Source organism: Sciurus carolinensis, chromosome 1, assembly GCF_902686445.1.
Source record: "Sciurus carolinensis chromosome 1, mSciCar1.2, whole genome shotgun sequence".
NCBI classification, from domain to species: domain Eukaryota; kingdom Metazoa; phylum Chordata; class Mammalia; order Rodentia; family Sciuridae; genus Sciurus; species Sciurus carolinensis.
The window spans coordinates 192217817-192242430 of NC_062213.1; the positions used below are offsets into that span (position 1 = coordinate 192217817).

General features: G+C 54.5%; 1 protein-coding gene across 1 annotated transcript; it reads left to right on the plus strand.

The window, feature by feature from the left end:
- Positions 1-1743: 1743 nt before the first annotated feature.
- Positions 1744-19324, plus strand: Ifnlr1 (interferon lambda receptor 1). The gene is made up of 7 exons (XM_047540968.1): positions 1744-2170; positions 6230-6353; positions 10240-10424; positions 13366-13508; positions 14934-15093; positions 15386-15516; positions 16322-19324. Exons 1-7 carry the CDS (start codon positions 2113-2115, stop codon positions 17120-17122), a joined length of 1602 nt encoding a protein of 533 aa, XP_047396924.1. The 5' UTR covers positions 1744-2112; the 3' UTR covers positions 17123-19324.
- Positions 19325-24614: the final 5290 nt, after the last annotated feature.

Consider the following 24614-nt stretch of genomic DNA (forward strand, 5'->3'; position numbering starts at 1 on the left):
TCAGGAACTGTGTAAGAGACAGGTGTGGAGGCACATGCCTGTACTCCCAGTGACTCCAGAAGCCGCAGCTGAGGATCGCAAGTTCAAAGCCAGCCTCAGCAACTTAGTGAAGCCCTAAGTAACTTAACAAGACCCTGTCTCAAACTAAAAATTAAAAAGGGCTGGGGATGAGGCTCAGAGGTTAAAGTCCCTGGGTTCAATCCCCAGTACCCACCCCCAAAAAAAGAATTGCATAAGGTCAGAAAATATCATATTTCATAAATGACAGCTGACAAGAGAAAAATTCTAGCTGGGATTACAGGCATGCACCACCATGTCCGGCTGGACTGTTAACCCCAAATAGTCTGGATGCACCCCCTCTTCTTATGGATTGCCCTCCCATTTACAGTCAATGTGGGTTCAATGTAAACAGCTTATAATTTCCTCCCCCAAATATTCATTATAAAAATGCTTTTCCACCTGCTTTCTGACCTTACTGCTGGTGTTTTCTGGAAGCTTCCCAGGAGCTGGTCCTTACCTGACTAGCATCTATAAAGTCCCAATGAACCGTTTTATTTTGGAGATCCCCCAATCTTAAGAGTTTTTGATTAACACAGCTACAATTTTAGGATAAAAATAAATTTTCTTGTTGGGGAAACAATACATGTTTAATTATTGAAAAACCTGAAAACTACACATGATCAGAAAAAGAAACCTTAAAAATGAAATCGTAGCCTGGTGACAGCCTGCGTCTGTAATCCGAATGACAGGAAGCTGAGGCAGGAGGATCACAAGTTTGATACCAACCTGAGCAACTTAGCTAGGTCCTGTTTCAAAATATAAAGTGAAGATAGGCTGGTAATATTGCTCAGGGATAGAGCAACCCTGGGTTAAATCCCTAGAACCACAAAACAAAACAAAAACCCTAAAAAAAAACAACAACAACAAAAAAAAAAAAAACTTACCACTCAGAGGTAGAAATAACACCATTAATTATTAATATATTAGACCGTATTTCATATTTGTATCTATGCAAGTTGACACACTTTTTTAGCATGTTCAATTTTAGTATTTATTTTTCTGCAAACATCTCCCTACTGTTAAAAATGACAGGAGGCCATTGTTACATTGGACCTGAACACAGGAGACTAAAACTCAAAATAGAGTCACCTAGGGTGAAGTTTCAGTCACCAAACTGAAACTAAATTGTTTATCTGACCTCAGAAATCAAGAGAAACGAAAGATAATAGCCAGATTCCCAAACAGGCCAGTTTTAGTTGGCATGATAATGAAGTTCCCACTGAATTATTCCTGACACACAAAATACTAACCTGATGTTTTAGCCAACGAGTTATTTTTCTGTCTTCTTGTCTCCACCTTACAGGAAAAGTCACTTTGAAATGACCAATATGCTTTTAAATTTTTTTTTTTTTTAATTCTGCTTTCTTCAGCCCTTCCCTGTCTATAAAACCCACTTGCTCTGCTTGGCTCATTGGAACACTTACTCTGTTTTGTGGAAAGATTCAAGAAGAAAAATGAAAGCCAATCAGGGTCTTTAAATTTGTTGTGATCGTGTTTTGTGACACTGCAAACTTTGACAACATCCTTTTGAATGACTGCAGATCATCTGGAAGTGGCCTGTGTTTCTTGGAAGCCTTTACCATTCTGGTTAAACAGGCTTTGGTGGCAGTAGGGCACCCTGCCCCGCCCCCATCAAGTCCAGGAAGTTCTGGGTCCGACTCCCCGGAGCGAAGTCAGCGGCTCCTGCCGAGATTCGGGCAGAAAACGTGGGCGCAGCTGGCGGCTCAGCTCAGCGCGTCCGGGCTGCCGCGCTGGCCTTGAACTCCGCTCCCAGGCCCCGCTCTAACCCTGACCGTGGCGATCGGCCCATGCAGCTCTCCGCCCCCACCCACCCCCCGATCTCCCGCAACACGTCCTGTTTTCCACCCGACGCCCCGAAACAGCCGGCCGAGGCGGGGGCCGCTGCGCGCCGCTCCCTCCTCGCGGGGCGTCCCCGGGGATCCCCGCCCGCCGCTCCGCCTCCGCCCGTCGCCGCCCGCGTCACCTGGCGGCCCTGGGCCCGAGGCGGGCGGCGGGGACCTGGGCCCGGCCCCGGCGGCCGGTGGGGCCGAGATGGCGGGGCCCGGCCGGTGGGCGCCCCTGCTCCTGTGCCTGCTGCTGGCCGCTCCAGGTAAGGGCGCGCGGCGGGGAGGGCGCGGGGCGCGAGTGTCCCCGACCGAGCCGGGGCCCCGGGCCCCGGGGAGGGGACCTGGGCTGCAGCCCGCGGAAGCCACGCCAGCTGGGGCAGCTGCCCTGCCCGCATGCCGGCTTCGCTGCTTCCCGGGACTAAGCTGCCCAGAGTCTTGGAATTCCCTTCTGGGAGGAGATGTTCCCAGTTCCAGCCCAGCTCGAGGTGAACGGGGACAGAGGCATGGGGCAGCTGAAGAGGCCTTTATTGCATTCTTCAAGTTTCCTGCCAGCTTGACCCTCACTAGCGACCGAATCGGGGCAGAAGTGAACTGCCCTCCCTCTCCTCTGTGGCTGTCACGCCCCATGGTCGGGGGATGGAGCTCTGGCAGAGCCTGGGCCCTGCTGTGTGACTCTTCAGAGTCCCCACTGGTAACTGAGGTGGAAGGGTACAAAATACCTTGGGCTGGGTACCGCACTGAACCCCCACCTTCCGCAGCTCCAACCAATCCAGGGAGGAGAAGGGCCAAAAGTTGCTCCCTACCCCCGAGTCTTTCTAGTTTTAGATACACAATTAAAAGAGCTGGAAGTGTCCTTGAACACAATCAACTCCAAAGCCAACCTCTTCTGAGCGGTCTTTGTGCCCAACACTGCCTTGTCTTATTTTAAAAGCATTGCAACCCACGAGGCGGATATTCTCCTTTTACACATGGGGAAACTGAGGCTCAGAGCACTCAAGGGAGTTGCCCAGGAAGGACAGCAGAGGTGACAGACACAGAACAGGGACTCAGCCGGGTCGCTGGGGGGCAGCTAGAGCAGGGCATCCATCCTCTAGGTCACCTGCCAACTCTGCAGCAGTGTGTTTGCAGCTAATGAGGGTCAGTAAACCTGGGGGTGGGGCGCGGTCCTGTGTTTCCCACACACACTGGCTGTGTACTCTTAGTCAGTAATTTAATATTTGTCTCTGAGCCTAGTGCCCGTTCCAGAAGGGGGACGAAGGACACCTACCCTTAGGGTGGTTTGTCCTGAGGGTCACATGAGGGGTTGCATATGAAGTGCCAAACCAGTGCCTGTCACTTGTGTTGACTTTAGCTGTGGGTCTCCCCTATGGACAAGCTCAGCCTTTGGGTCTGTCCTGCCCACAAACTACTCCACAAGTGATTTGCAGACAGACTGGCTCCTGCTGGGCACCTACCAGAGCTAGGAGTTATGATAGCATCAGTATAACCGTGATCCAGGTCCAGCTGAGGACACAGGTTGGGGTGGACGCAGGCATCCACATTTGGATCAAATGTCAGGGGCGAGACAACCCAGGCTGTGGAGCTGAGCTGAGGGCCATCAGGAGACCTGGCCTTCCCTCCCTGAGGCCATTCTGCAGTGGGTATGGATTTCCATCATGGCCCATGTGGACACTTCAGGGTTCAGAATTCCCCACCACACTATGAGCTCCTTTAAGGCAGGAAGTGGAACTGTGTTTCTGTTTGAAATGCTTGGTGTAAGTGGTCAACAGGTGCCATTGATAAGAGTGGTCAGTAAGTAGAAGAAGAAGGCAGAAAGACCCCAGGAACCCTGGAGGGGGAGAGCCGAGAGCTTCGACTCTGCAGGTGGCTAGGCCTGGATCTGAATCCTGATTCTACAGCTCACTATCTGAGGAGAGCCTGGGTGCCCGCCTGCGGCATGAGGATCATAATCAGTACCTACTCCCAAGGGTGGCAAGAGAGAATTCAGCTGAAGTGTTTAGCACATCCTGTCTCTACGTGGTGATACCATACACATCAGCAGCTATTATTATCTTCATCCTCATCATCAAAGCCACCACCTCTTAGAGATGTCAGGGAAGAAGAGGGACAGTCAGCCTAGCCAAGATCGATGATTTGTTACTTGCACAGCCTGAGCAGGAAGGGTGCTTAGGACCAGGGGTCCCTCACACAGGAAACTTGACATATGAATCATGACAACAGTCAGATTTCCTAAACAGGTCAGCTTTAATTAGCATACAGATGAAGTTGCCTCTGCATTAATGTGAATCAAGTCTTTCAAAAGTTAGATGGTGAACACCAGTCAGGTCAAGACGCCTGGGTCCAAAGACATCTAAAAGAAGGTGGTGGTTTGGAGACAGCAGGAAGGAGGATTGGCCACAGCCCAGTGAGCTTGTGCTGGGCATGTCAGGGAGACATCCACTGAATGGCCAAGCCAGGTCACACTGGGCAGGGCCTCCCATGCCTCGATAAGGAACGTGGACTTTATTCCAGCACATGAAACTGGAGAGTGGTGTAATCAGGGGCGTATTTCAGAAGAGAAAGGTGAACCTCAAGGAGGGAAGTAGAGGCCAGTTAAAGGTGGACAGGGAACTTGGCACTGAGACAGGAACATCAAAGAGTGTGACAGGAGCCAGGTGGACATCTGGGGGAGGACCAGCCACCCAGGCAGAGGGAACAGCACATGCAAAGGCCCCCGGGGCCCAGGAGGCGTGGGGGGACCCAGAGGAGGGAGCAAGGAGAGGGGGTGGGTCAGATTGGGTGGCTCCTGGGAGGTAACAGGGAAAACTTTGGAGTTTATTTGGAGTGAAATGGTTCAAGAGATGGATTAAGCAGAAAAGGGACTTGGCCCGAGTGTTTCTTTTCCTGGGTTTTTTGTTTGTTTGTTTGTTTTTGTTTTTCCCATGGTGCTAGGAATCAAACCCAGGACCTCGCACATGCAGGGCAAGTGCTTTACCACTGAGCTGTACCCTTGACCTTGATTTTTATTTGAACCCTTGCTGCAACACGGAGGGTAGAATGAGGGGAAAAGTTGTTTTGAGAGCCCCCAGCTAAGTTGGGGTTCTACCATGAGTGCCCTAGCAGCCCGGTCCTCACAGGAAATGTAGGGGAGCTGGCCGTGAGAGCCACCCAGGTACTTTTTTGGGGTACTGGGGATTGAACCTAGGGGCCCTTAACCACTGAGCCACATCCTCAGCTCTTTTTTGTATTTTATTTAGAGACAGGGTCTCTCTCAATTGCTAAGTGCCTTGCTAGATTGCTGAGGCTGGCTTGGAACTCGCGATCCTCCTGCCTCAGCCTCCTGAGCCACTGGGAGGACAGGTGTGCACCACCACCCCCAGCTAACTTCTCATGGGAGACTTCCTGTACCTGTCCACAACCTGAGGCCTACTGGTCCCGCCCATGACCAGAGGTCCCTCACATGTTTGTACTAGAAGATGTTCTGCAGATCTTGTCTGAGCTGAGTTAAGCTTTTGCCTTCCTGATCATGCCCTGCACTGGGACCCCCACCTGGTTCTTCAGATGAGGACACAGGTCAACCCACTGCCACAGTAGGAAACAAGATCAAGGATTGGTTACTCACATGCCCTGGTTCAGTGAGTCAGGAGGGCAGTCCTCCGTCCCCAGGTCAGGAGAGGCAGGAATGCAGAATCAGGCCCGGAAGCCACTGACGGTCTGCACAGGGCGGGGGCCACTTTAAGTTCGTGGGCAAGTACTGAATGGTCCATTTACGGGCATTGCAGGCAAGTGGAAAGTGGGGAGCTCAGTCTGCTAGTGGGAAAGATGCCTCTAAGTTCCTTTCTCTGCCTGCCCCTGGCATGGGCCACTTCGAGGTGTGGTTCTGGGTTGCTAGTTCAATCCAGTTACATCCGGTTGGAATTAGAGGGCAGGTTGGAAGTCTTTCTAGTGACCCAAGTCGTCATAATATTCGTCCACTCTGCAGATACTTAACTGTGCACCTACTGAGTGCCAGAGCATGCCAGGCGGGCCCTGGGGACTGCTGAGAATAAGAGCCCCTGCCCCTGGAGCTGCTCAGGGCTGCTGGCCCCAGGAGTCCAGGAGAGGAGCAAGGCCATTAGATCGTTCCCACTCCACAGAGCTCTGCCAGGACCCTTGGTCTGGAGTGGACAGAAGTCTCCTTTCGTGGCACAGATGGGACACTAAGGCGGGGGTGTGTGGTCGGTGGCTTTTGGTTCCTCAAACTCTGTGAGCATCTGACACCTGTTGTGGCACACTTCACCCCTAAGCGGCCTGTGTCCAGACCGGCTGAGAGCTCCAGGTCTCATGGCCTCTTCTCCCCGCAGGGAGCCCCCGCCTAGCCCCTCCTCGGAACGTGACACTGCTCTCTCAGAACTTCAGCGTGTACCTGACGTGGCTCCCTGGGCTTGGCAACCCCCAGAACGTCACCTATTTTGTGGCCTATCAAAGGTAAAGTAAGCGGTTGGTAGAGTGCTTGCCTCTCGTGCACAAGGGCCCTGGGTTCAGTCCCCAGCACCACAAAAAAAAAAAAAAAAAAGGTAAAGCCAGTCTCTGGGCTGCCGGCTGGGAGCCTGCGGAGCTGGGTAGGGAGAGAGGGACTTCCCTGGGGTGTCTGCATTGGGCGTGGCCGATACTCGGTGAGTCTCTGGGTCCCGTGGGAGATGGCACGTGCAGGTATGTGAGGAGGGGCTTTTGAGAAGGTGGGATGGTAGGAATGGTGTTGAATGGACTGCATGCAGGTGACAGACCTGCGGGATGTGGTGGGTCTTGAGGAACTTTGGAGCAGGTTGGGGCAAGGGACAAGGTGCTTGAGTTCCACCCCCTCCCGGAAGAGGAGCTCGGAGTTGTTCCAGCTGATTAGTGAAGGTGCACCAGGCCTGCAGAGCCTGCAAAAGGCAACATTGTTAGAAATCCCAGTTTCCCCCAGGGGCGAACAGGGCCTGGGTGCTTCTCAGTCTGGAAGTCCATGTAGTCACTACTAATCCAGAGGAGCAGATGCACCAGCTTTGAACATAGATAGAAATTATGTGGAGTTTTTGTTTGTTTGTTGTTTGTTTGTTTACAGTGCTGGGGATTGAACTCCTGCATGCTTGGCAAGAGCTCTATCACTGAGCTTTGTCTCCAGCTCTTTTTATTTTTTTATTCTGAGAAAAGGTCTAAGTTGCCCAGGCTGGCTTTGAACTTGAACTTGCAATCCTCCTGTCTCAGCCTCCCTAGTCACTGGAATTATAGGTGTGTGCCTCTGTGCCCAACTCCTAGGGTTTTGTGGGATTTTTTTTTTTTTTTTAAGCACTGGGGTTTGAACCCAGGGGCGCTTAACCACTGACCCACATCCCCAGCTCTTTTTATATTTTATTTAGAGACAGAATCTTAGTAAGTTGCTTAGGGCCTCATTAAATTGCTGAACCTGGCTTTGAACTCATGATCCTCCTGCTTCAGCCTCCGGAGCTACTGGAATTACAGGCGTGCACCACCTCGCCTGGCCTGTAGAGTTTTTCGTAGACAGTAAGACGATAAAAGCAGATATGTGGGAAGATTAATCTGGAACTGGTGGTGATGGAGTGAAGCAGGAAAGGCAAGGAGGACCATGTCCTCGGTCCCAACTGGGCCCTTGCTGAAGGCCTTCGGGGGATATTTCTCTCCCAGGACCCCAGGCAGGCACTATGCCCTCCCCATCACAGAGAGGTGCTGTAGAGGATGAGCCCAACCCATCTGACCACATAATGTGTGCCCTTCCTGTTCCATCATGATCCCTGCATCTGCAGCACCCAGCTGTGAAGGATGGGACCCGGGCTTGGGCGTGCACAGCCTACAGGAGAGCTTGCAAAAGCAAGAGCCGCCCCAGCCCGCAGGGGCACCTTCCATTGGCTGTGCGTGCTGCGTGGCCACAGCCTGTCAGTCCCTTACTGACGTTTTTCGTTTGTTTGTTTTGATTTGGTTTTGCTGGTACCAGTGATGGAACCCAGGGCCTTGTGCATACGAGGCAAGTGCCTGAGCTGCACCCCAGCCCTGCGTTAAATATTTAATTTCAGAGTAGCCCTAGGAGGATGGGCCCGCACCCGACTTTACAGATGAGGAGACTGGGGCGTTGCTGAAAGTGTGTTTTGCTCAAAATTCCACTGTGGAATATTGTGCAGCTGGAATGACTTTAGAAGGACTTGCAAGTCAGAGGAGTCTGGATCTTTGCAATATTTTCCTTCTTTATATGCTTTTTAAAATACCTGTGAGGCTTGCAAAATGGTAATACTCTAATTGTTACTTTTCCCTTGTGTTCATTGGAATCATTTCATAAAAAGCTATGTCCCCTCATCTAGTATTTGAAACACAGATGTTCAGATAGGTAAGACAGAATAATTGGTTCCCTATCTTCCCCCAAAGGTGACTACTTCTTTTATTATTTTTATGAACTTCTATTATTATTAAGTATATCTGATGGTGTGAATTCATTTATTGTATTTAATTATTTTCGGTACCAGGGATTGAACTCAGTGGGTGTTTAACCCCTGAGCCACACCCTCAGCCTTTTGTATTTTTTATTTTGAGACAGGGTCTTGCTAAGTTCCATAGGGCCTCACTAAGTTGCTGAGGCTGGCTTTGAACTTGTGATCCTCCTGCCTCAGCCTCCCGTGTTGCTGGGATTACAGGCATGTGCCACCAGGCCCACTGATGGTGTCTGTGCCATTGCAGTTCATTCTGTACATTGACCTTGAATTGTCCCGTCTTTGGCCAGCGAGTTTCTTCTGAGACTTTTAACGTTGGCCAGGTGCAGTGGCGCACACCTGTGATCACAAGTACTCTGGAGGCTGAGGTTCAGGGCCAGCCTCGGCAACTTAGCAAAACCCTGTCTAAAACAAGACAAAAAACAAAACAAAACAAAAAAGCCCTGAATCATTTTAACTCGACTCTGGTAATCTTTGCTATCTTTCTCACCATTTGTAATGACAAGGTGTCCCAGGCTCATCTTGTGGGGTTCCTGACCTAAGATCTGCAGTGAGCCACTTCTCTGTTTAGTAGGAAAAGGTTTTAAAGACCATAGTCTGTGTGCTGGCTGTGTGATCTTTATGTACCTATGACTTTTAATCTTCTCAGTGAACAGTGATGTATGTCATGTAGACACACATTTGCTGCTCTCTCTCTCTCCCTCCCTCTCTCTCTCTCTCTCCTTCCCTTTGTACTGGGGACTGAACCCAGCAGCACTCCACCACTGAGCTACATCCCTAGCACTTCCCATTTTTTTATGTTGAGACAGGGTCTCACTATGCTGCCCCGTCTGGCCTTGAACTCCCCATCCTCCTGCCTCAGCCTCCGGCGTAGCTGGGATGAGAGGTGTGCAGCACCACACCCGGCAGGACCCCACCTCTTAACACCACCTCCTGTGCACTTTGGAGGGACATAAACATTCAGACCATGGCAGTGGCCCCTACCCAGCCCCCAGCGGCTCGCCAGCATGCTCGGAGTAGATCCAGACTCCCCAGCAAGCCCGGGAGCACCACCTGACCGCCCACTCCCTTGCCCCTCGTCTCTGGTCCGTCAGGCCTCTCCCGCCCTTGCCCACTGGGCTTCGACCGCGCCAGCCTCCTTGCTGTTTTCTGGACAGGTCAAGCTCCCCTTCCTATGACAGGGCTTCTGTCCCTGCTGTTCCTTCCCCCGGCCTTCAGCTGGCTCCTCCTCCTCCTCGTGGAGGGCTCCTCCTTCAACACCGTCTTCCTGGCCTTTCCTGAGCCACTTTTGAAAGCAGTCACTCCATGCTGCCTGGTCTTGTCACTGCACTTACCAGCTTCTGGGTTTATCCTGTTGGTGTGATCGTTGCCCTTTGTACCTCTCCCACACGTGTAGGTTCCCGGGCACCGACCTCGTCTGCCACGCATTGCCAATTCGCCAGTGCAGGGGCAATGCCAGGTCTCTTCTAGACCTCAGTGTTCTCGGGAGGTTGGAGTCACAGACCTGTGTGTTTCCACCTGAGATCCACACAGCACTGAGCACGGCATACAGCAGGTGGCTCATAAGTGCCTGAATAAATAAACATATGGAAAACATTCACCAGTACTAGCAATAGCTGCGGCTACATCAGCCCTGTGAGAGAGTCATGGCAAATGAGGAGACAGGCTCAGGGTCAGTGACCTGCCAAGGTCCCAGAGCTGGTGAGAGGCAGAGCCAGGGATCCGTCCGCCTCTGTCCGAGCTCCCAAGCAGACTGTCCTTCCTCTGTCTCAGCCACTGGCTGCCTGGCTGCATGGACTGGAGGCTGAACGGGGGGTGGGGGGGATGAGTGATGCTCTCCAAGTTCCCTGACCAGAGGCTGAGTCCGCGTCTCACGCGCTCCTGTCTCCCCTCAGCTCTCCCATCCCCAGGAGGTGGCAAAAAGTGGGAAAATGTGCAGGAACCCGGGCCCTGGAGTGTCCCCTGATGTGCCTGAAGAAACAGGACCTGTACAACAAGTTCAAGGCACGTGTGCAGGCGGCTTCTGCCAGTGCTCGGTCCCCCTGGGTGGAGTCCAGGTACCTGGACTACCTTTTTGAAGGTAGGTCTGCAGGGAAGGGACGTGGGGACTTCCCTCGGTGGCGCTGCCATCCTAACGGGGTTAGTCAGGGTTCTCCAGAGAAAAGAACCAATAGACTCTGCAATGATGGGAGAGGTCGGTTCCAATTGGCTCCTACGATCGTAGAGGCTGAAGAATCCCACAGTGGCCGTCTGCAGGCTGGAGAGACCTGGGCAGCAGTAGTGGCTCCGTCTAAGCAGCCAGAAGCCTTAGAAAGACAAAGCCCGCCCTGCGGCCGCGGACCCAAAGCCTCCCTCCCCAGCTGGGCCGGCCCTGGGCGAGCGGGAGCCGGGGAGGGAGTTTCCCCTCTTCTTCCCCTTTTCCGTTTCACGGGCTCCGGCCTGCCGGGCGGGGCGGCCACACCCGGGCGGGTCTTCCCCGAAGTTCACTGACGACAGACCAGCCTGCCTCGGAAACACCCCCCGAGACACACCCGGGAGTGTGCTTTGCCAGTTCCCTGGGCATCCCCCAATCCAGTCAAGACGACACTGTATGGACGTCACATCGCCTGCCCCTGCTTCCCTGAAGCAGGGCACCTGAGGGAGGCCCCTCTGCCGTCCTGGCTCTGGAGGAAGCCTTGGGAAGGGCCAGGGGCCAGCGCGGCTGGGGCCACAGCTGTAGCCTGACTTCCTGTGGGAATTAGGGGCTTGCAGGGAGGGCCAGGAAAGGGCTGGACTCCCCGACAGGGCCTCTCTCTTCAGCAGCGCGTCCCTTGGTACTTCACTCCCACTTTTGTTGACTCTAGAAAAAAAGATTTTTTTTTTTTTTTGAAAAAATGTAGTTGCCCAAGTATTTTTCTGTACACTAGAAATTTGAGGGGGGGAGTGAAGAAATAAAACAGGGGGGATATTCCTTCCCCGCTCACTGCCGGCAGCCACAAGTGTTCACGCTGGGGGAGGAAGGCACTTTGTTTCCAATAGATTTTTATTTCTAATCCTCACAGCAAACCTATGCGGTTCGTTTGCATCAACTCGTTTGAAAAAATAATAACAATCAAAGCGAGACTCAGCGATGCTGGGTGACTTGCCCAGAGGCCCTGTGAGCAGTTGGTGGAGATGGATGGGAGTTTGGATCTTGATCTTGGGCAAGGTGGAGAGATGGGTGGGAGGCACCAAGGGAGGGCGAACACCCAGACAGGAGCCCTCGAACCTTAGCTCTGTCCCTGGCAGTCCAGGGTTTCCAAAATGAGCACAGAACAGGGTTCCAAGAGAGGAGGATGGGGTTGGAATGGACAGGGGCGGAAAGGACCGGAGGGAAGGAAGACGAGAGGACTGGGGTGAGAATAGGCTGGGTGGGTGGGTGGATATAAGGAGGGACAGGTCTGGGTAAGAAGGAAGGAAGGATGCACAGGGTAGAGGAGGAGGGATGGAAAGTGGGACAGAATGAAGGGAGGAAGGAAGAAAGGGATCTGGGAGGAAGGCCAGGTGCTGATTAAGAAAGAAACAAGCAGAGAAGTGAAGATGGGCAGGAAGGCAAGTGTCCATCAAAGTTCTCCAGGGAAACCAAGCCACTGGGACAGCTCCAGGTGTGTAAGAGACTTGTGGTGACATGGGTCCCCACGGTATCCACAGGAGCTCCATAGAGTTCGTGAAAACTTTATATCCATAGCTGGCAGTGCAGACTCATGGGGACAGAGAAGGTATGAAGTCACAAAAAGGGACTTCACCATTTCTCCTGGGAGATGCAAACTGAAACAAACTGCTCGGGGCAGATACCTGCTGCCCTTAGTGAGGAAGGACGGGTGACTCGGAGGGTGGAGCCAGGAGCTCAGAGGGCAGCGCCAGGAGCCAAGGAGAAGGACTCCCAGAACTCACGGACTTCTCGTGGCTGGAATTCAAAGCCGCTTTGGACCAGTGACTCCATTTTATCTTTCCAGTCCCCTGTTTAAACGGGAAGGCCTGGAACTGCGTCCTGGGCCGATCCCACCATTTTATCCTTTAGTTTCACCGGCCCATAGACGGAGAAGGTCTGTGTCCCACCGATGGATTATACTGAGTCTCATCTGAGTCTGGTTTAGATTCTGTCAGTGAAACTTTGGAATTTGAATTGATACCATAATGAGAGGTGAACCCTGAGGATCTTGGATGGGGTGAATGTGTTTTGTATTTAAAAGGGACGTGATTTGGGGAGGCCGAGGAAAGACCACGGTAGGCTGAATGACCCTCTGGAGAGGTTCTGGCCTCATCCCTGGAACCTACAAATTTGTTGAATGTGTGTATTGCGTGGCAAAAGGAATTTTAATTAAGGTTATGGGTCTTGAAAGAGTGAGATTATTCTGGATTGTGCAGATGGATCCACTCTCATTCCAAAGCCCTTAAAGCAGAGAACCTTCTGCAGCACAAGGCAGAAGCCACAGAGCAGCAGGGAAGTTGGTGATTTGAAGGGTGGAGAGGACTCAGGTGTGCCATTCCTGGTGTGGAGATGGGGGCAAGGCGAGGAGAAAGGCAGGTGCCTTCAGGAGCCGGGAGAGACTCTCGGCTGATGGGCATTGAGGAAACAGGGACCTCCATGGGACAAGCTGAGTGAGCCTGAAGGGAACGAAGGGTCCATGTGTGAGACCCGAGGCAAAGAATTGGTCATTTGTTATAGCAGCCAACAGGAAACGAATACGTTTGGGCAGGATTCTGATAGGCCAGTGGCACGTGAAGGGCACCCAGGTGGAAGAGACCATGAGTAAGGGCAGGCGCCCTGGGAGCTTGGCCAGAGACTCTCACCTCCAAGCCCCAGTGTCCCTTCTACCAAAAGGGAATCGTGAACCTCCCTCCCAGGGTCAGAGCAAGGCGTGTGCGAGGTGCTTGGGCACGCAGGTGTCCACAGGAGCTAGCGTGCTTCTCCTTCCCCAGAGGCCTCTCGGGGCTGGAGGAAGGCAGCGTGGCCTCCAGAGGGGCTGGCCCGTCCTGACCCGTCCTGCTCTTCCTTCCAGTGGAGCCGGCCTCACCCATCCTGGTGTTCACCCAGACCGAGAGGTTCCTGAGGGTCAACGCCACGTTCCAGCTGCCCCCTTGCACGCCCGCCCTGGACCTGAAGTACGAGGTGGAACTCTGGAAGGACGGCACCAGAAACAAGGTGCGAAGTCCCGTCCCTGCCCCCAGGCCGGTCTCCCCGCTCCACAGCCTCTGCTTCTGGCCTCCCCTGCTCCCTGCTCGCTGCTGTGACGCCCTGTCGCCCCAAGGTCTTCTTTTTTATGAGCCCTTCCTTTTTTCTTTTTCCAATAAAATCTGATTCAAGTCTGATGGGCTGTGGGAGGCTTACTTGACAGGCTAACAGCTTCATCACAGAACATACAAGAAGCCAAGAAACCGCCAGTCCCGCAGGGCCCAGATGGCCACGGATACCCCGTGGGCGTAGACCAGTTTCAGACCTGGCTTTGGCGCCTGCCTGTGAACGTGCCCTTATTGATTTACTTACGGCGGCCGCCAGCAGACTTTCTCTGCACAGGGTCCAGGGGTGGCTATTTTTGACTTTGTGGGGTCTGTCGGGGGCTGAACTCACAGCCGGGGCTCACATGCAGCCACAGACAATGTGAGATGGTTCGCTGACCTCTGCTCTGGTTCATTCTTTCTCCCACCAAACCAGCCTTCACCCCACTCGCTCAGGATACAGACCTGGGTGCAGCGTGGTTCCTGTCTTCCGGAAGCTCACACGATGTGGAAACATCGCACAGTGCCTACAACTATGGACGATTTTTATGGGTCAATTTCAAACTTAAAAAAAAAAAAACCTTATGAATTTTCTAGACCAGCACCGTTCAAAAGACATAGAATACGATCACGCCTGTCATTTTAAGTGTTCCACATTAGATTTTTGCTTTTTTTATTTTTAATTCTTTTGGCGGTGCTGGGAGGGAACCCAGGACCCCGTGCTTGCCAGGCAAGTGCTCTACCACGGGGCTGCAGCCCCCCAACCCCAACAGACTTCCGTCTCACTGACAGATTTTATTTCCTGCAGTGGAGTGTTGTCATTTCAACATGAAGTTAATACATAAAAATTACTGAGCTGTTTCCCCTTTTATTCTTCACTGATTCTTTGGAAGTGGGTGTTTCGTACGTGGAGTGTGTCCGTTTGGGCCAGCTCCTTCAAGGGCTTGGTAGCCGCAGGTGACCGCCGCCTACTGTATTGGACAGAGCGACTGGAGACTTTTCTGAGCCCGAAACTGCTGAACGACCCCATCCCCAAGAGGTTGGGAGGCCCACGGGAAGGAAGCCTGGGAACCGGTCTCTCAAAGTGGGGACTCACTGGCCCTGGTGGGGTGCACATGGGAGTGACCCAAAGGACAGGCTGCTTTGGACCCCAGATGTCCCTACTTTGACATTCAGCCGAGAGGAGACAGTTAGTGTTGGAAGTGCACCCTTGACACTGAACTTCAATTTAGGAACAGAAAAGAAGGTTTGGGGTCCCCTCCTACCCTGCTTGCCGGTGCCACCCCTTCCTGACCGTGTGGAACAGGTGCCCCCAGCAGCTCCACTCATCTCTGTTCCTTTCTCCAAACAGACCCTATTTCCAGCCACCCCTTATGGCCAGCCAGTCCAGGTGCCCCTACAGCCAGCCACCAGCGGGTGCTACTGTCTCAGCGCCAGGACCATCTACACCTTTGTTTCCCTGAAATACAGCAACTTCTCCGCCCCTGTCTGCTTCTTCCTGAATACCCCAGGTGAGTACAAAGTGCTGTCCAGGGGACTTTCCTCTGGGGCCTGAGCGTTTCATGTTGTAGTGGTTGAAAGTCTGAATCCGGGGACAGACTCACCTAGGTGAAAATCCCAGCTCTGCCACACTCACTGTGTGTCTTTGGGCAGTTTACGTAGCCTCTCTGAGCCTTGGTTTCCACAGTCTGTAGGAGGGGCTTATTCTCATGAGAACTGAACAGGATGGTGCATGTGCAGTGCCCCCACACTGGTAGAGGGGCGCCATTGTGTGTCTGAAGCTAATGATATTTTTCCTCCTAGAGACCATCTGGGCAGTCCTGGCCTGGCCGTCCCTTCTACCACTGCTATTAGTGATTGCCACGGGGGGTGTGATCTGGAAGAGTCTTCAGGGCAACCTCTGGTTTCAGCAGGCAAATATGCCACAGGCCCTGGTACGGCAAATCTGGGGGTGTGCGGAGGTGGGGAGGGAGGGGCAGCGCGAGGTGGGCGTTTCCACTAGCCATACGGTCCTTCAGCACCAAATACAGGAGCACCTCTGTCCATGAAGGAGAAGGGACTTCAGCGCCTTTTAGTTAGGTCACTTCACCTCTAGTAAGGGTTTTTCAGGGGCAGAGAGCCGAGCCCTCAGCCCTGGGGCTCTGGAGAGGTGGCCAGAGGGGCGGGGGAGAGGAGCCCCGCGGGGAGACTCAGAGGCTCCCTGTGCTCCGTTCACAAGTTAACCAAGGGTGCCAGACCTCTCCCTGAGGACCTGGGGGTCAGGGCGCCTGCTCAGACGAGGGCCTGGCCGTGGGTGAGGCCCAGAGATAGGGGCGAGTGCTTTGAGGAAGGATTCCGAGTGTCCCTGTGTCACAGCTGGGTGGCAGGGGAGTCTTTTCAAAGTCCCAGGCTTCAGGTCCTGTGAGAAGTCCTGCCAACTGCCTGGGGTGGACGCCGGCCTGCCCCCCACCCGGCGCCAGCCCACTGTCATGGAGCTGGCACCAATGCCAGCCCTCATGTCCCTCCATGGTGGCCGAAAGCTGGTGGACAAATACCCCAGGTGCCTCCGCCCTCTGAGGGGCAGCTCTGGGCTGCACGTCCCTGGCTCCTGGGTTCCAGGCAGGATCGAGGCCCAGATGCAATGTCCTGCGAGCACCTCCCGAGAAGCAGCAGTGTGTACTTGAACCCTGCCTCAGATCGGCTGCCAGGGGCCGTGTCTGGAAAGCCGCCTCACCTTCTCCTCTCCCCCGTCCCTATCAGGACTTTTCTGGATACAGACGCTCCGTGGTGACCTTTCAGCCCAGTGGACTCGAGGTCCCAGATGTCTTGTTCCTCTATCCCCAGAAGGAACTGACCAGAAAGGTCAGGCTGGCCCCTCAGGTCAGGGCCCTGGACACCCTGCAGGCAGGGTCAGAGGAGGACATCACCGGGGACGAAGATGACCATGCCGGCTTCCAGCCCTACATTGAACGAACAACCTTTCTGGGACCAGAGCTCCGGGATTCAGGGCACTCTGAGGCAGGAGAGTCTGGCGTGGACTCGGGGCGACCCTGGACACCTGAGGTCCCTGGAGAAGACTCCTCTGCCTGGGATTCCTCAGACAGGAGCTGGTCCAGCACTATGTATTCCTCGCCCTGGGACAAGGCTGGGTCCTCCGGCTATTTGGCCAAGAATGGGCCGGGTCAAGGGCTTGGTGGGGACCAACATCCGGAGCTCCTGTCACACCCGGAATTCTCTGAGGACGTGGGCTTCCCAGAAGAAGCCCTGCAGGACAAGCTCTCCTCGTGGGCCACCTGGGGCTCCTCGTCCCCACAGCGGAATCTGCTCTCTGAGGAGCCCCAGGTGTCTCTTCGAACACTGACCTTCTCCTGGGACAGCAGCCCAGAGGAGGAGGAGGAGGAGGAGGAGGAGGAGGAGGAGGAGGAGGAGGAAAAGCAGGAAGAAGAGGAGGGGGAGAGGGAGGCAGAGGTGGAGAGCCTGGGCACCAGCAGCCGGGGGGTCGAGGGCTGTCTGAGGACCCAGGGCAGGAGTCGGGTGCTGGGGCACTACATGGCCAGGTGAGCTGGCCCCTGCTTCCTGCAAACCCGGTGCTGCAGCTGTGGCTGCCTGGCTTCCCAGGAACCAGGACAGCGGAGACTGGAGAGCCCACCTCCTCACCGAAGCAGCAGAGGGTTCTCCCAGCATGTTGGGGGGTCCCAGCCAGAGGCTGGTTGTCGTCTGGGTTAAGTGATAAGATGCCACCGATTCCTATGAGCCACCAGCTTTGGGCTCAGCTGCAGGAGGGATGGAGACAAGAGCTGGCCACATGCAGAGGTCTGCGGGGGTCAGGTCACTGCGGGTGTCAAAGGGCCATCTGGGACAGGGAGAGGACTGGCCCTGCTGGAGGGACATCTGCTGTGCCAGGGTCTCGCTCGACTCTCCCAGCCCTGAGCTCCCTCCTCCTGAGAGTCTTAGCCTCCTGATTGGTGGATTGGGGGGCCCCTAGGGTGAGCCCCTGGTCAAGATCCAGCTGGCCGAGGGAGCCGGGGGAAAGGGAAGCTGTCCTTCAGAGCCCGGTCTCCGGAGTCACGGCACTGCACACTTTTTCATGTCAGACAGACCCGGGTTCGGATCCCGCTCTGCTGTGTACACGGTGTGTGGCAGGTGAGGCACCTCGCTCTCTACCTCAGTTTCTTCACAGGCAGCCACCGCTGGGGTGGTAAGGCTCGGGGGACCTCAGAGGGGTGTGGCACAGAGCCCGCCACGTCCCTGGTGCTGCCTCCGTGGTGGCTGGCCGGATGCTCCTTCCACACAGGCTCCGAGGAGAAGCCAGGCATCCCCCACAGTGACCAGGTGCACCCCCTGCCGGCCTGTCGCACCTGTGGGCTCCCCCCGCCCACTGCCATGCTCTCTGCCCCTGCTCACCCAGGTCAGGGGACTGAACCCGCAGGGGCCAGTGCCCAGCCATGGGCAGCCCTGGGCCGCGCCTCTTCCCACAGTGGGAGTCCCATGACCGGCCTTGCAGAGCCCCGAGCAGGGACTGGACCCTTGTTGACTGCCCTGGTTGTAAAGGGGTCCCCGGTTCCTGCTGTCGTGAGAAACCAGTGTCTTCTGGGAACAGGCGACTGTCCTTTCCTGGGGGACCTCAGTTCACCTACACCCACCAGATGTGGGCAGGCAGAGCTGAGTTGCCACCCGGGACAGGTTTTGAGGATCTGAACGGCAGTGGCTATTCACTCCACTATGAAGAAAGACCTGCATGGCCACTGTTCCCGGGGAGCTACGTTGGGCTGCAGCGGCTGAGGGCACAGGGATATGAAGTATGAGCAATCGGCTTTTAATTGAACACCTACCTTGTTTCAAAGAGGCTGAGGTTCAGAGTGGCAAAGGCACCTGCCCAAGGTCACTCAGCAGTGTGTCCCTAATGACTTATGTGTTCCCAAGGGTGAAATCTATGGTCTCTGCCCAGCTGAGCCAACCCTTGACCCCGTGGCCATCTAAACAAAGTATGTAGGTCTCTGCCAGAATTTCCAAAGGCCAGTAAGCTGGTAGGAGAACCCTCACCAGCATACACGCACACGCACACTCACTCACGCACGCACACAAGCACACACCTCCTCCCTGGGAGTTTTACCTTCGGTGAGACTTGTCCACATGGTTGAGCCCAGAGAGGAACAAATTGGAACATGGCTCCCTGGAAGGCCATGTGGAGGGCCAGGTCCCGGAAACACCCGTCCCAAGACTGAGGTTCTGTCTGGGCCTCCACTGAGATGCTTCATGGAGGAAAGTTCAGGAAACTCAAGGTTGTCATGGCTACGGTATTGTCTTAGGCCCGTATGAAATACCCTCTTGATTTCTATTCTTCAATCCTGATATTTTTAAAAGGGTTTTTTTTCCCAAAGTTGAATTTCTGAGATTTTTGGTAATTCTAAATTCCAACTCCTTTCCAGTCATTAACCAAAAAACTTGGGAGACATGAGGGAAGGACAAACCCTGCAGGAAGGTGTCATGTGTGTGAGCAGCGACAGTTTACAAAGCCCTCTCACCGCCACAGCGGCTGGGGGGTGCGGGTGGGGTGGGGCCCTACTGAAGGGCATCAGGGGAAGAGTGTGTCGCCTCAGGTTAAGGTGACACGTATCATTCTTTAGAGTGCTGAGAAGATTATGTATTATTTTTATGTATTTGTATTTATATCTAATTTTATTGTACATTTATATCCTATTTAAATAACACCCAAATGGTCTAGTACCCCAAACTGTTTAAATAAAGAGCCCTATTTTTAGAGCAGAATGTGTAATTGAGTGGAAACGTGTGTGCGTGCACCTTTCCTTGCCTCTCAGGACACAGGGGTCGTGGGCTGGGTCACCAGAAGCAGACCCCAGACCTGGGGTGCAGAGCAGCACGTGATTCCAGGTGACCCCAGGAAGTAGAGCGCGGCAGGGGAGGGGAGGCTGGCACATCCCAGGGGCACCTGGGCTCCTGTCCCTGCGGAAGGCAGTGTCAGGCCCTCTTCCAGGACAGGAGTTGGGGGATTGGTCCACCGAGAGCCTCGTGCTGTGTGGGGGCTTCCCTGTCCCCACCCCAGCTGGGCAGAGCCAGGACCGTCACGCTGATGAGAGAAGCGAGCCTCAGGGCTGGTGGGAGTCTCCACGGCCCGTGCCACAGCCAGAGGCAGCTGGGGCCCGTGGGAGGATGTGGAACAGGCTCTGCGTGGCCCTCAAACCCACTCACTCCTCAGCTCTCTGTTGGAAAGGGCCTTCCCGCCTCCAGCCACGCTCCCAGCGTCACACGGCAACGGTCCAACATCGTGCCTGCAGTGGTCACCATTCACCGGCGGCAGGGTGGGCACCAGCCTCAGCCGAGCTGACCCGATGAGTCCGTCTCCCTGGGCTTCGGAAGCCTTCCCGGCTGCCTGGCCGGTACCTTCCTCCCTGTGGTGGCCATGTCTTGCCCTCAGAAACAGGGAGGCCGTCAGCAGAGGTGTCAAGAACGAGGCCATCACATGGGCTGCAGGTTGACAAGTGGCAAGCCCTGGTTGAGGTCCATCCCTGAGGTCCAGGGAACCCTGGCCTTTGCTCCCTGGAATCGTCATTTTAAGCCAGTGCCCTGCTACCCATGACCAAATGTCCTCACCGACTCATGAAGAGCCAGTGAGCATCCCAATGTGTGACCAGGTTCAGGTACCTGCCCCCTTGACCGAGTGAGCAGTAAGGCCTTGCCAGGAGGGCAGGCAGGCTTCCTCTCCAGGTGGCCCCACCTGCTCCAGCCCTGCCCTTCTGCCAAGTCTCCTTTCAGGCGTCTCTTGGCCTGTGTGCTGCCCCCTTCTGGACAGCGGTGGGATGGCATGAGTGTTCTCAGGAGTGCTGGGGCCCTGGGTGGGGAGGGGAGAGGCTGATGTTATCTCCTGAGAACCCCATTAAGGGAGGGGCTCTTTCCACCTGGCACAGCACCTGGCAAAGGGTAGAATCTTGGCACTGGATAAGTGAATGAAACAATAAAGGAGTGAATTGTGTATGAGCTGGGGTCAGTAAGCCGCTAGGAGAGGCTGGCTTGCATACAGGGTGGTCAGAGACCCCAAAGTCCTGTCACACAGGGACTGTCCTGCCTCCCCCAGCATCTGCTCTAAGTGGGCAACAAGCCAGGACCTTAGTTCCCTGACTGTGACTTACTGTTCCTAACTTCTTCTTGCCCATGTGATCCAGGACTTGATGCTGCTGCGCCGACCGAGTCTTCCATGAGCTCGTTCCTGTGGGCACAGAGTGGGGCTAATGTCATGAAGGTTAAAGGTTAAAAACAAAGAAAAACAAACCAGAAGTTCTATCTATATCTAAACAAAGTGAGTCAGTTCCATGAGTCAGTTACTCAAAAGATACTGGTCAGCACTGGGACCCATCCAGCCCAGACAGCCTCGCCCCTGGGCCACCACGGTGCAGGACAGGGAGGGGCCGTGACTTTTCAGAAGCACTTCCTTTCTTCTCCCCTTACGGCTTCTTCAGGTGTGTTAGGAGGAGAAGGTGGGGGTCCCCAGGAGCCCTGTCCCCAGGGGCAAAGTCATCAGCCGGAGTCCTAGGGGCCTCTGGGCGTGGGGGTCTCTGGAATGAGATATGCCCTCCGACTCTTTAAGCCTGGGTGTTTCTGGACGCTCATGAGCCAACTGCAAGGCCAGATTTCAAAAGGGACTTGGAGCCCCCGCCCTCCCATCTCTGAGCCCCAGGTCCTTTCCTGGACCTTCCTCCTCTAAACAACCCTAACTCCTGGGGGGCTGAGCCACAGGTGCAGCTGGCACTTCCCACCCCTGGAATTGGCCTCAGGAACTGCTACCAACCTGAACATCTAAGGGAACATGTGTCCTCGTTACCGCCTCCCCCGGCCCCACACCTGCACACCCAGGTGATTTTGCAAAACCTCACTGGGACCTCAGTGTCTCATTTTGTAACAGAGGCCACCTGCTACAGGAGACCTCTCCGTTAACTGTCCAGAGAGGGCAACGCTGAGCAGTGGATACCATGACTTCCATTTTGCAAAGAAGAAAGCTGAGGGCGTGGGGTAAGTGACCAGCACACAGGGGACCGTGGCAGAGCTAGGACCTGTGCCCCCTCTGCCTGCCCACGGCTCATTTCCATTCCCTTCCCCTGGCCCCAGGGACAGCCGGAGCTCTTCCTCCAATCCTGGCATGAGATGCAGGATGTCCTTCATGTGCCTGTGACAGAGCCTGTCCTCAGAAGCATCCGACGGGCTGCTGGGATTCCAAACAGCTCAGGGAGAGCTGAAATGACAAGCAGCATCAATAAACGCTCAGACGAATTCGTGCTGTCAGCGACAACAGTCATGAAAGGAATTCGGGGATGTCAGGGAGATTTCCAGCCCCAAAGTAGAATAGAAACAGAGATCGTTCATTCAAGCTCCAAGGGCCCTGGAGGACTTCTAGACACCAGCCTTTACACACAGAGGAAAACGAAGCTAGAGAGGAGGCAGGACTCCTTTATGGAATCCAACTCAGGGATCATCCCCAGGTCCTGATCTGAAACCTCTATGTCAAAGTTCCTGATTGACACAGCTCATGCCTTGTGCTCAGATGACCTTTGGGTCAGACTCCAAAGTGTCTGATTCTCTAAGAAGAGGCAGCAGGGAGGGGTAACCAAAGTCTTGCTCCTCCTGTCCAGGAGCGGCTGGGAACCCCACCAGGCTCTCCTGCTGCTGAGTCTGTTGCCGCTCTGCCCTCCCCCAAGGACTTCAGGTAAACACCGGCTACCTTTTGATGTTGTTGCCTCTGCAGAAAAACTGCCAGCATCCCTGGGTGTTGTGAGAAGGGACGGGAGCAGGTCACAGATCTAAGTGCACAGATCTAAGTGCACAGATCTAAGATCAGGATATGCTTTTCTACAGCTTCGGGATGTTTCAGGTTGTATCAAGACCTTGGCCCGCGTCCCTACCCCGGACACTCAGTCCATCAGCAAACATTAGGGGAGTCTGTTCTGCATCCACCCATGCCAGACATGCAAGGCCAAGGAGAGCAAGTTAGAAGCCTTTTCCCCACCCACAGCAATATAGGGACAAGGAGGACACAGTGAGATGCCTGTTAGTTTTAACCAGGCTTGGACAGCACCTGGGATGTTCAATCTGCTTTTCATTTGGCAATATTTGGTGAGTCTTTACCAGGTCACAAACCATTTTTCTCCAGCATTATTTCAAAGGCTGAATTTGTCGCACTTTGGGTGAACGTTCCATTGTTCATTTAACCAAAGCCCTGGTGTTGAACATGGAGGCTGTGCCCACACCACCACCACCACCCTATGAGAAACGGATCTGGGTGTTCTCAAGTTCTAACAATCCAGTAACCGTAGACCATCACAACTGTGGGACTGGTGGGTTGCAGCTTGCACCCCCGGCCTGCCAACTTGGTCCACAGCTGACTCGGATCCCTGTGGTCCCTTCTGTGACATATTCCTCTGGGGGCAGCCTCCCTGCTCCACCTCGTTCCTGAAGTTATCAAACACTGTTTCCATTGTGGCCCCTTCAGGTGCATGGAAGCCTCTCAGGTCTTTCCAAGCAAGGGACCTTAATACGACGGAGTTGGTTACCATGGAGGGGAAACCCAGCAGGACTGGGAAGAAGTCAGAAGCTGCTCCAACCCGCCAGCTACAGGGTCAGACGCAGGAGGCAGTTACCTGAGCTCAGGACCGGCCTCCGGACAAGGCCAGGAAGAAGTGGAGCTGCCTCACTAGAGGGCCCACCCAGGGAGAGCTGGTGCCCCCGAGGAGACAAGCAGAGATATGCGCCGACTTCTCCAGCCTTTCAACCTTCATGACTCAGTCTATCAGGAAACAGCTGACAAAGGAGTCTGGGAAATGTAGTTCTCCGCCATAACAGGAAATGATTGGCACAGGCCCTACCTTGAGTCCCCCGAAGCATAGCTTAGTTTTGATTGCTTGGTTAAATAAACTCTAGCCAAGGTTCAGAGCTGATAGCAAACAATGACAACACAGATAAGGAAACTGAAGCTTAGATCCCTGGATATCGCGATCCATTGTATCCAAAAGCCAAGCTCAGGGCTGGGGTGCAGCTCAGTGGCAGAGCAATTGCCGGGCATTCCCCAGGCCCTGGGTTAGACCCCCAGCACCACAAGCGCAAAATAAAATAAAGCCAGGCCCTCCCGGGATCCCCTGTGGGTCTGACAGTGAAGTGGGGCCCAGTAAACCCACCCCAGGGGCAGGTCCCTAACCTGAGTCCATGTCCCTTTGACCTTCTTTGGTCAAGAAGGGGAAACCCTTTCCTAAGCACCTTCATCACCAGGAAGTTCTCGTTCGTCTCTGCAGATGCTGCTCTTCATGGCGGAATCACAGCTCGGGAGCAGTTTCCAGCTTCACTGCTCCCAACCAGGGACCCACTCCTGCGTCTCCAGAACCCTCTCTAACACAGCGGACAGAATCGTAAAGTGCGAGATCCATTTTTCTCTAACTATTTGCAGATACCAGCCCCAAAGGCTCAAGGGAAGTGTCTGAGCATCTCGCCCCAGCAGCCTGGCCAGCAGGAAAGCTGTTCCCAAGCCCACTGTCCAGCCTGGGGGTCCGGATCTGGGCACAAGGACAGGCATCAGACACCCATATCTTCTCCTGCCAGAACAAAGCCAAGGAGTCAGGGCTTCTCCTTTGCTACAAGAAACATTCTGGATTTTTTTCTTCTGTCTTGCCCCGTTATTTCCTCAGGATAAATCCCCTAGGAATAGAATTACCCAGGCAAAAGATCCCCTCGCGATGTGGGCTTTGATACGGCGCCAGTTGTTCCCTGATAAGACTGTACGTTGGGGGTCATTTTTGCCTTTTCTGCCTCTCGGCTCCCTGATAAACCACTGAAGAGTCTTGGGATGAATCAGCCGACCAGACCAGATAAACAAGCCGGCCGGCCCTGGTCGCTGTTCTCTGCAACTAGGAAGGGAACTCCCTTGGATCCCACCCAGGACCTGGAATTCCAGAGCACCGGGCCAGGCACCTTTGTACCCCTGCCCCCACTGGCCCAGGGCCTCCCCTCCCCTCCCTCGCCTCCCCTGGCTTCCCCGCCTCCCTTCCCGGGTGGA